General features: G+C 50.6%; 1 protein-coding gene across 11 annotated transcripts in view; it reads left to right on the forward strand.

The window, feature by feature from the left end:
- ANK1 (ankyrin 1) overlaps nt 1-12,767 on the forward strand; it is a 175,901-nt gene that overhangs the window by 54,018 nt on the left and 109,116 nt on the right. Inside the window, exon 1 of one of the 11 annotated variants that reach the window (XM_081016443.1) lies at nt 10,400-10,453. The exons of the other annotated variants lie outside the window; for them this stretch is intronic. Coding sequence (XP_080872569.1) covers nt 10,415-10,453 — 39 coding nt within the window. The 5' untranslated portion in view covers nt 10,400-10,414. Of the gene's footprint in view, nt 1-10,399; nt 10,454-12,767 lie in introns of those variants that run through there. 11 annotated transcript variants of the gene reach the window in all.

Genomic DNA, 12,767 nt, shown 5'->3' on the forward strand with positions numbered 1-12,767 from the left:
CTGCTCTGTGTCTGAGTGATGGTTGCTGTTTTGGGTCCTGGTGCTGCCCCTGGCAAAACTTGTGTTTTACCATTGATTGGAACAAACAGCAGAAAACCCAATTGCCATTTGTGCCGATTCAACAGTAAAATGCTGGTTTTTCTGAGAGGAGCGCTGGGACAAAAAAACCAAACCAAATCACCACGGTCAGACACAGAACTTTAAAGCACGGACCTGTGCCTCAAAACGCGACACTAAAGGAAGTCTGGATGAGCTGAGAGAGAGAGAATTAGGGACTCCCTGCATTTCTTGCATTCAAAACCACACTCTCCAGAGTAGCTGGCAAACCTCCTTGAAGGCAAGACCCAGGGCTGGTGCTTTGAAAGCCTTGCTGCCCGGCCGGGCAGCCTGGATGCCCGGATATGCTGAGCTGGCAGGAATGGGCTGCAGGAAAGATGCCTCCTCTTTGCTCTTGCTGAATCCTTCTCGTTGGTTTGCTGCCTTGCCAGAGTTCTCTCTTTGGGCTTGGATAGATCGCAGCAGACAGTTCTCTGCTCTGAGCCTTCTTCGTCCAGAATGTCTAGGCCAAGCAGGTGTGAACTTGTCTTGCTTCCACCTGGCTAAAAAAGCTGAGAGGGAACAGATTGGTAGAATTAATGCTCTGTTAGCAGACTTTTGCTGGGAAGCTGGAGGGAATGGCTTCTGAAATGGGTTGCCTGTGTGTGTGTGTGTGTGTGTGTTGCGGAGGTTCTCAGCCGTCTGTGTTGTGGCTTCTTCCTCTGTTTGCTGGTGGTGCTAAAAATCCAGGGTCAGGGGACATGACTGCTAAAACTGCCTCTAAGCTTGCTCCAGGGCATTTTGCAGTCTATTGGGGGTATATTTTTGCTGCTCTCTTGATTGATTTGTTTTGCAGGTTATTGTATGGCCCTTATTGCAACGCATTGTCCCCTTTTCTAATATTTTGGTCATACTTTGTGCTTTCAAAATTTTGTAAGTCCATCATAAGCTGGGAAAGCAACACTACAGATCCCTGGTGGCTGCACCACTAAATCAGCAATGGAGGATTTTGTGAGAGGCTGGCACCCCAAAAGCTTTGCTTGCAGAGTGCATCAAAATTGCCTGCCTCCAGAAAAGCGGCCTTCTGCATGAGTCACTGTTGGGAGAAAGCAGGTGCAAGTCCAAGTCAAAACTTATTCAGAGATGCGTCAGTCAGACTCAGTTGAGGGTATGTAATTCTGCAGCATCTTTACACTGGTCAGAGCAGGGTGATTCCTTCTGCCCAATGCAGCAGGATCATGCAGAGATGTAGCAGGCAGCCTCGTCTACAGAGGAGCAGAGAAAGTGGTCTCGCACCAAATCTGAGCGCTTGCAGTACCTTCTGAAGGCCCCAGGTTGAATCCCCAGCAGCATCTCCAGGTAGGGCTCAGAGAGAACCCTGCTTGAAACCCCAGAGAGCTGCTGCCAGTCAGTGCAGGCACTATAGAGCTAGATGGATGAAGGGTCTGACTCATAAAAGGCACCTTGCTATGTTCCAATATTGTTCCTCTGTGCTGCCTGCCCCCTGCCTCCCCTTGTAGCCCATCCTGTCTCCCGGTTTATGCCTGAAGCGTGGAGAGGAGGGTTGGATGACTAGGCTGACTGGGGGCAAAGGCAGGGAGAGCCATGGCTGCCTTACCTCCTGCAGGAGGGGCCCCATTTTCTGGGATCCGGCTATTGACCCAGGTTGCTGTGGCCTTCTGGAGCATCTCCTTACCTTGCTATTTGGAAAGTGCCACCCATGTCAGGTTTGCTGCTCAGAGATTAATGAGCAAGAACTTCTTATCAAAGTTCTAGGAGCTTTTGGGTGTGAGGGCGGCTCCTGCACACACTTCTGCATGGTGCTGAAGACTGATTAACGTTACCAGCCTTCTCTAACCTTGTACTTTCCAGATGTTTTGGACTGGCACTCTTCTTCTTCTTCTTCTTCTTCTTCTTCTTCTTCTTCTTCTTCTTCCTCTTCCTCTTCCTCTTCTTCTTCTTCTTCTTCTTTTTCCCTTGCCTACATATTTCCTGCTAATTATTCAGAGCCCCTCCTTTCCCTGGGCCCGATACACAGATTCCGCAGACACCTCCCCCCACCCCTCCTTTCCCTTTGGTTCCTCCTTTCTTCAGTTCCCTGACTCCCAAGCTCCTTTGCATGCCTGCTTTCTGGGCCACTGCCTGCTTTGCCCCAACGTCCTTGAAATGCCTTGTCTCTTAAGACGCCCCCTGCCCCAACCAGGGCATAAGAAGCCTGTGTTGTGGAGCGGTTAGAGGAGCCTTGCTCAGCCTTCCGTTCCCAGATGTTGTTGGACTAGCACTCACATCATCCCTGATTGCTGTCCCTGCTGGCTGTGGATCATGGGAGTTGTAGTCCAACAATGTCTGGGAACCTAAGGTTGAGAAAGGCTGGGTCAGAGTGTTGGACTACGACCTGAGAGACCAAGATTCGAATCCTCCCTCAGCCACCCGAAATTCACAAGGGGGCCTTGGGCCAGTTACACTTTCTCAGCCTAGCCTTCCTCATATGATTGTTATGAGGATAAAATGTGGGGATGAAGACACAAGACATATGCAACACGTTGAACTCTGTGGAGAAAAGATGGGGTAAAAAGACAATAAATAAATTAAAGCTCCTTCCTGAGTTTGTGCTGTGAGGTTTCTTCTTTGATTTTCTTGCTTTGGTGCCCTTTCCCCCGTCTTCCAACCACCCTCCCTTCAGGCTTCTCTTTTCCAGTTCTTCCTGCTCTGTGTACTTCCTCTCAGACTCTTCGCTCATACTCCTTAGGTTCCCTACATTCTGAGACTTCTCCCTAGTTCCTCAGCTTCCCACTGTGTGAGACAAATGGACCACTTTCCCTCGCCTCACAAAAGTTGGACTGCAAGCTGCTAGATTCTGTGAGCAACGGAACATTCTGAGCCTCTGCACCAGCTCATCCAGTCTGTCTGAGGGGCCTCACAAGTGTGCTCCTGCGCACAGAACGGTGGCTGTGACTTTGGTGCCAGCCCCTGGGGCAGGCGGTCAGGGGCCACCCTTGGATGCACCACAGTGAGACTCTCCTTAGTGACCCCAGCTGTCACGGAGCCTTACTCTCGGAGGCTGGCTCTTTCTAAAGCTAAGTTCCCTCCACTTTGCTGCCCGAGCAGCTTCAGCATTTGTATCAAATTGCAGCAAAGGAGTTTTGTGTTTCTGGAAACAGGCCTCCTTGCCAGTAGCTGCCTGGCTCGTTCAAAACTCGTTTTTCCCACCATCAAATTTGCTAAAAGTGGGAGATCAAGATGGTTGGTCAGAGGGAGCTATATGAAGGTTTCAGCTGGCAGAGGGGATGGCAGAAAGGAAGCCAGGAGGTTGGGAGAAAGCTCTGTTGGCTGCTCTCTTTCAGCTTTGTTGGAAACAAGAGGCATTTCACGTATTGCAAAGCCAACACAAGAGGCTCGTCTGTGCAGGAAACAGGCAAGCATTCACCAGCCTTGGGTCCACCTGATGTTTTGGACTACAGCTTCCGCTCATCCAAAACATCTGCAGGGGACGAGACTGATGTAGAACGTCATGTGTGACAGTCTCTCGCACACACGTTTTTAACTGTGTGTGCATGCATGTGTGTGTTGCCTGTGGCAATCGGCAGACACATGAATTCTTTTAATGAAGGATGGCAGTGGCTTCCAACCATGGTGGCTTCTCTCTCTCTCTCTCCTGTTGAACGTGATCTGCCTCTGAGCACATGTGGGGAAAGCCCTTTGGGACTTTCCCTGGGCATCTGGCTGGCCATTCTGAGAAGAGGATGCTGCGCTAGATGGACCATTGGGCTGATCCAGCCAAGCTGAGGATGATGGCCATCCACGTGGATGGCTTTCAAGGAGGGTTAGACTCCTTTATGGAGGGCGAGGCAGGCAGGGCCTTTCCCTGCTTGTGATTCCCAGCAACTGGTGCCCAGAGGCATCCTGCCTCCAGCAGTGGAGATGGGACAAAGCAATAGCAGCCGTTGACGCCCTCCAGGAAAAGAATCACACTGCCAGGGAAGGGCCATATCCAGGGCTCACTAGAGTCACGAGCCTAGAACTCGCTAGAGGTTCCAGCCCCTCTCTGGTGGGCGCCATCAAGGGAGGTGTTCCTGGTGAGTTCTGGCACCTCTTTTTCTGGATAAATAGCCCTGGCCCTATCTCAGCAGCAGAGCCTCTGCCTTCCATTCAGAAGGTCCCAGGATCAGTCCCTGGCACCTCCAGGTGGGGCTCAGAGTGTCACCTGCCTAAAAGAAGCACTGCTGCTCAGACAATACTGAGCTAGATAGACCAGTGGTCTGATCCAGTATAAGACAGCCTCCTCCTGTGTTCCTAAATGTCCCTCCCCTGCTTGGTGTGATTTGTTATTATTTATTTACCATATTTATATACTACTTTTCAGGTGGATCTCACCAAGCAGTTTACATAAGACTGTTATTAACTACAGTGGTACCTCGGGTTACAGACGCTTCAGGTTACAGATGCTTCAGGTTACAGACTCCGCTAACCCAGAAATAGTACTTCGGGTTACGAATTTTGCTTCAGAATGAGAACAGAAATCGCGCAGCAGCGACGCGGCAGCAGCGGGAGGCCCTATTAGCTAAAGTGGTGCTTCAGGTTAAGAACAGTTTCAGGTTAAGAACGGACCTCCGGAACGAGTTAAGTTCTTAACCTGAGGTATCACTGTATAGAGTGGATGTAATGTAGTAGCAAATGCTGCAATCCTAGGCATGTGTCTCCAGACATTAGTCTCTGTTAGCAAAGTAGCTGGAATAAAGCAGACATAATCCAGGGAGAAACTGCTAACTCCCAACAGACTAAAATCTCCAGCCAGTCAAAGTCTGCTTCCAGCCACACCAGCAACAGAATTAACCCCATAAGTCACACAAACTGAACGGTCCCTGCTGTTGTACTTCCAACTATCTCCCTGTGTTCAGTGGGGCTTACTCCCGGGCAAGTGCACACAGAACTGCTGACTGAGAGTCTGAGCTGTGGACCCTGCTGGCTGGCGCTGATGGGACTTGTCACCCAAAGCATCCTCAGGGCACCATGTTGGTGGAGGCTGGAGGGTCCCAGGGTCAGATTCAGTTTCAGGCAGCTTTAGCAGTTCATAGCCATGAGGAGTTAATGAACAATTCCCATTATGGCTTTGAAGATTAACAAAAACCTAAGTACGCTTGGCTGCCTCTGCTTGCATTCATCCCTTGTTGCGTGGCGAGTTCCCGCCCCCCACCAGGATAAATAAAGACACCAGACACCATAATTTAAGGTTAATTGGGCGAATTAGGCCACAACTTTATTGAGTTCAGGAATGAGAGGCATTGGCTTAGGCATTGGTCCTATCGACTATCCGGCTCCAGCCCATTTGCTGGAGACACGGGGAAGGGTTAACACTATATCGGGGAGTCTCCTGCCGAGGCACGTCGACTAGGAGCTCCCCGGGTCACTGCTCTGGGGCGTGCCTTTGGCCCACACCTCCATAGGCTTCGGACAGGGCCACGCCCCCCGGAGTCCTTTAACGGACCACCCTTCGTTCACTGGGGGGAGGTGATGGCGCTCCCCCCCCACATCCTCTTAACCCCTTCTTACCAATGCCTACCGCCAATGCCGAAGAGTTGTGACGAGTTGCTACGAGGTAGGCGAAAAACTAAAAGGCTGTAAATTGCCAATTGGGAAAAAATTCCTACCATGCCCCTTGCGGCGACAGACCGAAGTCCATAGCAAAGTCAGAAACGTGCCTAAAACCTACCTAGAGGGAGGGAGGGTGGGAAAAAACGTGAGGGCTAGCCGGCAAAGAGAGGGCGAGCCCCCTCCGTGCCGGCCCTAAATAGCCCAGGCCACGCCCCCCCAGCCAGCCGATTGGCTGGCTGGGGGGGCACACCCGGCCGGGATTCCCCTGTTCTCGCGGGGGCTGAAACCAGCCCCCGCTCACGTGGGGTGGACGTGAAGCTCGCAACCCCACCTCCTGGGCAAGCCGGAAGTGGCTTTGCTGTTTCTTCTTACTTTAAACTATAAGGTCCTTGGGGCAGGGTCTCCACCAGGGATCTATCCTCCTGTTTTCCTGTATCTCTCTTTACATTTGCTTCTCCTGCTTTGTGAAAACGGCTAAGTGCATTAGAGGGATCTTCAGTCAAATGCCCGTGTCTAATCTAACATCAGGTTCATTTCTTAATTCTGGCAAGAAATAAAACAGCAGCAACTGATGGATACTTGTGGAGTAATTCCGATTTTGGAAGCTGGGGCGAGGGGGAAAGAACAGCACGAGACCCAAGGAAAAGACCTGCAGAGCAGGCAGCCGTGAAATCTTGGCCAGGGATGAGATGACACTTAGCAATGCGCCAAGCCACACTGGTGCTTGAGGGGTCTTGACTGTAGAGGCGCCATTTTGCCATTAGGTGGAAGTGTTGAGTTTTCTTGGTTTGAGGAAGATCGCTTGGTGCTAAGACATAAGAGCCCACATCAGGATGCACTTCTGAGCCTGCAGACGAAAGGAAGCGGCTGGTTCCAGGCTAGATCCATGGGCTAATTGTCTGTGAGCAGAGAGCGGCATTGAGGCTGGAAGAGCCTTAGCTCGGGGGAGCATCTGCTTTGCATGCAGAAGGTCCCAGCAGGTTTAGTCTCCGCATCTCCTGGTCCAGCTGCAAAAGACTCCCTGCGTAAAACCTGGAGAGCCACTGCCAGCCAGTGTAGGAGTACTGAACTCAGTGGGGAAATGGTCTGACTCAGAATAAGACACTGTCCTCTGCTCTTGGGTGGGCTAAGTTAGGAGTCAGGCAACTTCCTGATGGGAAGATGGCTATTGTCTCTTGGGAGACGCATGAGAAGCTGTGCATTTCGCCAGAACAGGCGGCAGGAGTTGGCTTTGCTCTGGAAGTGGGTTGTTCTGACTTCTAGCTTCATTTTAGACTGGATTTTTGTACAGTAGGGCTGTGATCTCAGCTTCTGGTTACTCAAACCACAATTTGGGGCTCAGGATTCTTTCATTCTGGGTGTATGTCTTTTGCACCAGGCACCATTCAGAAGAGCTTGGGGTAAAGAACTTAAGAGAGCCCTTCTGGATGCAGCCGTCTTGCCCAGCATCCAGCCAGATGCCTCTTTGGAGTTTCTGGCCTTTGAACTCAATGGGTCTGTGCTGAGCGCCTGCTCTTTGATGCAGTCCAAAAACTGGCAACTTGACACACATGCTGAGTACAGCACCAGACGTCTTGTAGCTGATAAATTTGTCTGCTTCATGAAAGGTGGAATTCTCTAGAACCTTTCCTTATCAGTCCAGTGCAGAATTATGTGGAGTTGGGTGGAACTGCTGGGTGATGGCATCTGTCTGGGAAAGCAGCCTGAGCTGCCCTGCTATGTCCATTGCACTTTGCAGCATTTGATGCACAGAGGTGTTGTGGTTTTTATTATATTTTATTTTATTTCTTGCTGTTCCGTTCCAAGGACCTTAGTTCAGGCCATCAGGGTGGGGAGGACCAGGGTGAGGAACGCTGTCATCCCCCGTCAGATTTCCAGTCTGCAGCCCATATCTGCCTCCCCTTGCTTGATATTTCACTTGTGGTGCCTGCTTTCACTTGAAGTGAGTTTAGAAGGCTGCTGCCTCTGTGCCACAAGCCCTGCTGCTGGTCTGCTGAAGGAACAAGCCTTAAGGTAGCCTTTGCCCACCCAGCACCTGCAGGAGTTTTGGACTACAACTCCCATCACCCCATAAAGGAGCTGATGGGAGTTGCGGTGCACCAGGTTGACAAATGCTGGCATGCTGTGGCGGGTAATGCTGGGTCTCTACCCTGAACCCTCCGGCTTTCTCCAGGCTCCCCCAGCACCTTTGCCACCTACGGGACCATTTTTAAAATCCCGCTTTAAAAGTCAAGGTTGGCACTGATGCAAACCCAGAGAGTGTTGTTTTCTAAATCCTGCAGTGCAGTCCAGAGATCCAGATGCCAAATTGCTTCCATTACTGGATCCCTGGAGTGCCCTCTCCTTGCAGAGTCCATCACTAAGGCCATGGCAAGGTCATTTGCACGGAGGGGAGCCTCTTCCTTAACATGCTCTTGCATCTCCAGCTTAGGCTGGAACAGACCCTGGACTGAGACAGATGCTGTAGCTCACGGGTGGGGAACCTCAGCTCTGCAGACGGAATAGGGCAACTGGGCCTCCCTCTCCAGCTCCTGAGACTCTCCTCTGGCCACACCCTTTCTCCCAGAGCACACTGGCCCTGCTGCCTGTCCTTTCCTGTGCTTTTTGCCAGGCTGCAACATGCTCTGGAATTGTGATGTGGGCTCTTCCCCTTACGATGTTCTTCACCTACATGCCTGGGATGTTGATGCGCATGTCTGTGTGCACACAAGCACCCCACACGGCAGTGGCAGCAGCTTTCATGCCACCAGGTGATGCTGGGATCCCCCTCCCACCAGCCCCAGTCAGCATAGCCAGGGGTCAAGGGGGATCGGTGTTGTGGCCCACCAACCTCTGGGTGGCTTCCCTTTCCACACTGCAAGCCCCAGGTCTGTGGAATAATGGAGCAAGCGCCATCCCAGTTCTACAGACTCTGTCTGGAACTTTCTGCTTATGGTCCCTCCTCTCCAAAATACTCTTCTGGACCCCAGTGATGCAAGAGTTTGCCAAGCCTGTGCAGTGGAGAGGAACAGAGACAGCGAGAAAGCCCATGTGGCATAGTGGTGAGATTTGAGCATTGGGCTAGTTTTTGGGCGATTCTTGGCCAAATCCCTCCTCCTCCAGTCGTGCTCACTGGCTGTCCCTGGACCATTCACTGCCTCTCAGACTAACCTACCTCACAGGGCTGTTGTGAGGAGAAAACAAGGGAGTGCGAGAAACATGTATGCCACCTGGAGCTTGGAGGAAAGGAGCATACAGTGCATACAAAGATGATGATGATGATGATGATGATGATCTCATTGTACGTACATTTCATGCCAATGTACAAAATACAATAAAATCAGCCCAAAAGCAGTTTAAAACAGCACAGGAAATAATGGCAGTTAAATTAAAAACCTTTCTTTCTTTCTTTCTTTGGCGATCACTCGTAGCCGAGTAAGATTGTCTTCCATGAACACGGTTTTAACAATGAGCCCGTAAGTGACTGTGGAGGCCAATTCTGGATCCACATGTCCTTCCACAGTGGGGACATTGGTTTCCGGGGGGAGTTGATCACGGTGTGGCTTTGCCAAGCGTGCCTTCCTCTTAGCACCTTTCTCCCTTGCATCCTGAGTTCGAGTGTCTTCAAAGCCCATGACACCTTTGGTAAAGGCTGTTCTCCAACTGGAGCACTCGCAGGCAAGTGTTGTTGTTGTTGTTGTTGTTATCTCCTTGTACATACATTTCATGGCAATGTAAAAATACAATAAAATCAGCCCCAAAACAGTTTAAAACAGCACAGGAAATAATGGCAGATAAACTTAAAAACAGTGCAGAGCTGACAGCTGTGGCAGAGAGTCAAGGTGAGACAGTCTGTTAGAAGAAAAACGTCTTCAGCTGGAAAGTGCAGTTTGTGGGTTCCTGTCACATCTGGACAGGAATGCTGTTCCACAGAACATGAGCAGCAACACTAAAAGCCCTGCTCTGAGTTACTGCAGAATAACCGCTTGTGGGATCTTCGGAACTTGCAGGAGAAGCTTTTTCTCAGACCACAGTGATCTACTGGGGATAAAAGGGATAAATCTCAAGTAACCTAGTCTTGAGCTGTATAAGTAGTGCTTGGGGGTGGGGGGAGTATTGCCTACAAATGCATATTTTAAGGACATTAAAAACACATTATATTAGGGGGGGAATGCTTGCAAAAATGTGTACATTAGGAAAAACTCTAAGCAGAAACTTAAAGAATAAATGGATCAAAAACTGATGTGTAAATGTGGGGAACTACACTGAAGAAATCAGGAAAAGGAGTTGGGAGAAGCCAAAATTGACCAAGTTTGCCCATCCCTGTTTGTGCAGGAGAGTCTCCCCTGGACAAGAGCTGAGCCCCTTGCCTGCCCCTGCTTTAGGCACCAGAATGCCTTGGCCTGGCTCTGTTTTGCTTGTGGCAAGCTTGCCACCCATTGATTCCCCTGCCTGCTGACCGGCATTCCCCCTGAGGCCCTGGCACCTGCATCTCTGCTGACACCCCCCCCCCCCGCCGCCAGTGGGTTGGCAGCCAGCAGCCGCTTGTTGCTGAGAGGCAGGCAGATATTAAATATCCCTGCCTGACATAATGATGGCAAGAAGAAGAAGGAGAAGTGGAACATCTTCCATTAGCATCTGGCTCACCCTGCAGCGGCCACAGAGGCAGGAGGAAGGCAGCCTATATTTTTAGACAGGATGCAACGCAACTTTCCGGCTCACCCAAAGGTGGGGAATAGCTAAGGGAGGAAGAGCGAGAGAGGGAGAGATTGAAGCTGGGCTCAGGTTTCGGCTCAAGCGCTGGGCTATGGCAGCACGGCAAGGGAAGTCTGGGCCAGGCAGTGCTGTGAGTATAAAATGTGCTTTTCCTTCACACAAAGCCTCCTGTCCCTCTGCTTTCACCCCCCCCCCCCGCCCTGCTTCTCTTGCTCTGGAAATTGCCTGCCTGTCAGAACTGTGGGGTGGAGGTGGGGTAGTATTTCAACCCTCAAAGTTCAGTTTGCATGTTGCTTCACATGTACTTATTTATGTGTCTCTCGAGGGCAGGGGAGAGTCCATCTCTCTCCCCCCCCCCCAGCTGACATACCAAGCCACCCTTTCCCCATTTCTGAGTTGCCTTACAGGCCTCTGGAGTGAGAAATTCCCTTTTGGCTCTGCCTAGTTGTTTGGATCTTAGGACAACATGTAAAGTTCAGGCCAGAGGGTGGTGGCAGCTGCAGAGTCTTGTCCTCCAGCAGATAAAAAACTGAGCAAGCAGAAGGGCACACAAGACTTCTCTTAGACAAGCTCCTAAATCCATTTCTGCACGGGAAAAACAAGCAAACTGATGTCCTCCTCTGTCCAAGTTTAGTGAGCTAATGGCTTTATTTCACTTTTCCCTGGTCCTCTTTCCACCATCTCTCTCTCTCTCGCAGTCACCCTTTGTGGGGCCACACTCACTACTCTGCATGGAAGGGCCAGTGTTCCTTGGCTGCAGCTGTTCCAGTAAGCCTCAGCGATGGCATGCAATCTGTGTGTTTGCCTTCAGATGGCTGAACTGCAAGCCATCCTACCCCTGTGGTTGCCCAGCGCAAAGTGAGGGACACCCCCTCCTCTGTGCATTGCAGAGAACTTGGGGGCAGGAGAGGTGTGTGGTTTACATGGAAACTTCAGCTTCCTGAAACAAATCACAAACCAAAACACACACTTCGTCAGTTTGCAATGCAGTTCCCCAGACAAATAATGTGTACCACGATGCATACTTACATACGTGAAAGTGTGCATGTAAATGCATATATTAGTAAGACTAATATACAAAAAATGCATTGTGGTAGAAAAATTTGTTTGCAAATTTTGTTAGACAAAATTGCATACAATTATGCATATGATGCATATATACAAAGTGGTATATACAAATTGTGTAACAGTAATATATATATATTAAAATGCTGATGAATTTTCATGAAGAATCTTTTTTTAAAAATTGCAAACTGATGCAGAAATGCGGAGAACTTGGAGCTGGAAAAACTAGTGAAATAAAGGCAAATTGGGATGCTCCTCCTCCTAGGGCCAGAGACTGCCTTCCACCAAGGGCTCTAGCATACTCTGATAGGTGCGGGTGGGACCAAGCTCTCTCTCCCCACACCTCCGCCTTTCTCTTTACGCCACAGCCTTTGGAGATACTCGGAAGCAGCTGGAGAGATTCCTGCCACTTCTGAAAGAATCTGAAGCGAAGGGAGAGCCTGGTTGCTGTCTTCTCCTGAGTCCCTTGCAGGTGCCAGAGGACTTGGATGAAGAGCAGGATGGAGTGGTCATCGTTGACCCACAAGCAATGGCTTCAGTCGAGGCCAGCCAAAATGTTTGAGGCCCCCGGAGATGGATGCATCCCATAGGCCTGCAAGAGGTAGACCGTTCACTTGCAGAAGGCCTTCTCCCACATTTGCCATTGTGGGGCTTCGTGATGCCAGAACAATATCAGGGTGGCACACCTGCCAGAATCTCACAGATGCTGGCATCAGAGGCCTTCTCTTGGGTACTTATAATGGCCCAAGGATCACTCACTACCCAAGCACCCTCCCACCTGATTTGCAGGGGACCCTCCTGCACTTCGTAAAGAGCAGCTGAAGCTCAAAGAGACGATTTTGATGCGCATGTGTGGTGGTGGTGGTGGGGAGAAACTAAGGGCTATAGCTCAGAGGTAGAGCATCTGCTTTGCTTGCAGAAGGTCCCTGGTTCAATCCCTGGCATCTCCAGGGAAAGCTAGGAGAGACTGTCTGAAGCTTTAGAGAGTCCCTGCCAGTCAGTGTAGCCAATACAGAGCTAGATTGACTGACTGTCTGACTTTGTATATGGCAACTGGAAGGGTGTGCATCAGGACGGAGAACCTCAGATACCAGGGAAGTCCTGTGCCCCTTCAGACTCCTGGGGACCTTCTTCAGACCAGATCCCCTCCCGGCCACAGCCTCTCTTCCCAGACCACACCATCCTCAGGCCTTGCTTCTCACCCTCCTGGATTGCTTGTTGTCAACTCTGGCTTGCTTCAAAGGGGGTGGGGTGGGGGAGGGGTGTCTAACCTATCCTACTGTACAAAAGTAATGTTTTAATTTGTTGCTGTACCCATGTTTGCCTCTGGCTTGCCCAACACTGGCATGTGGCCTCCAGAAGATTGCCTGGAAGAGAAT

The sequence above is a fragment of the Podarcis pityusensis genome (assembly GCF_964106645.2).
Source record: "Podarcis pityusensis genome assembly, chromosome: 8".
NCBI lineage: Eukaryota > Metazoa > Chordata > Lepidosauria > Squamata > Lacertidae > Podarcis > Podarcis pityusensis.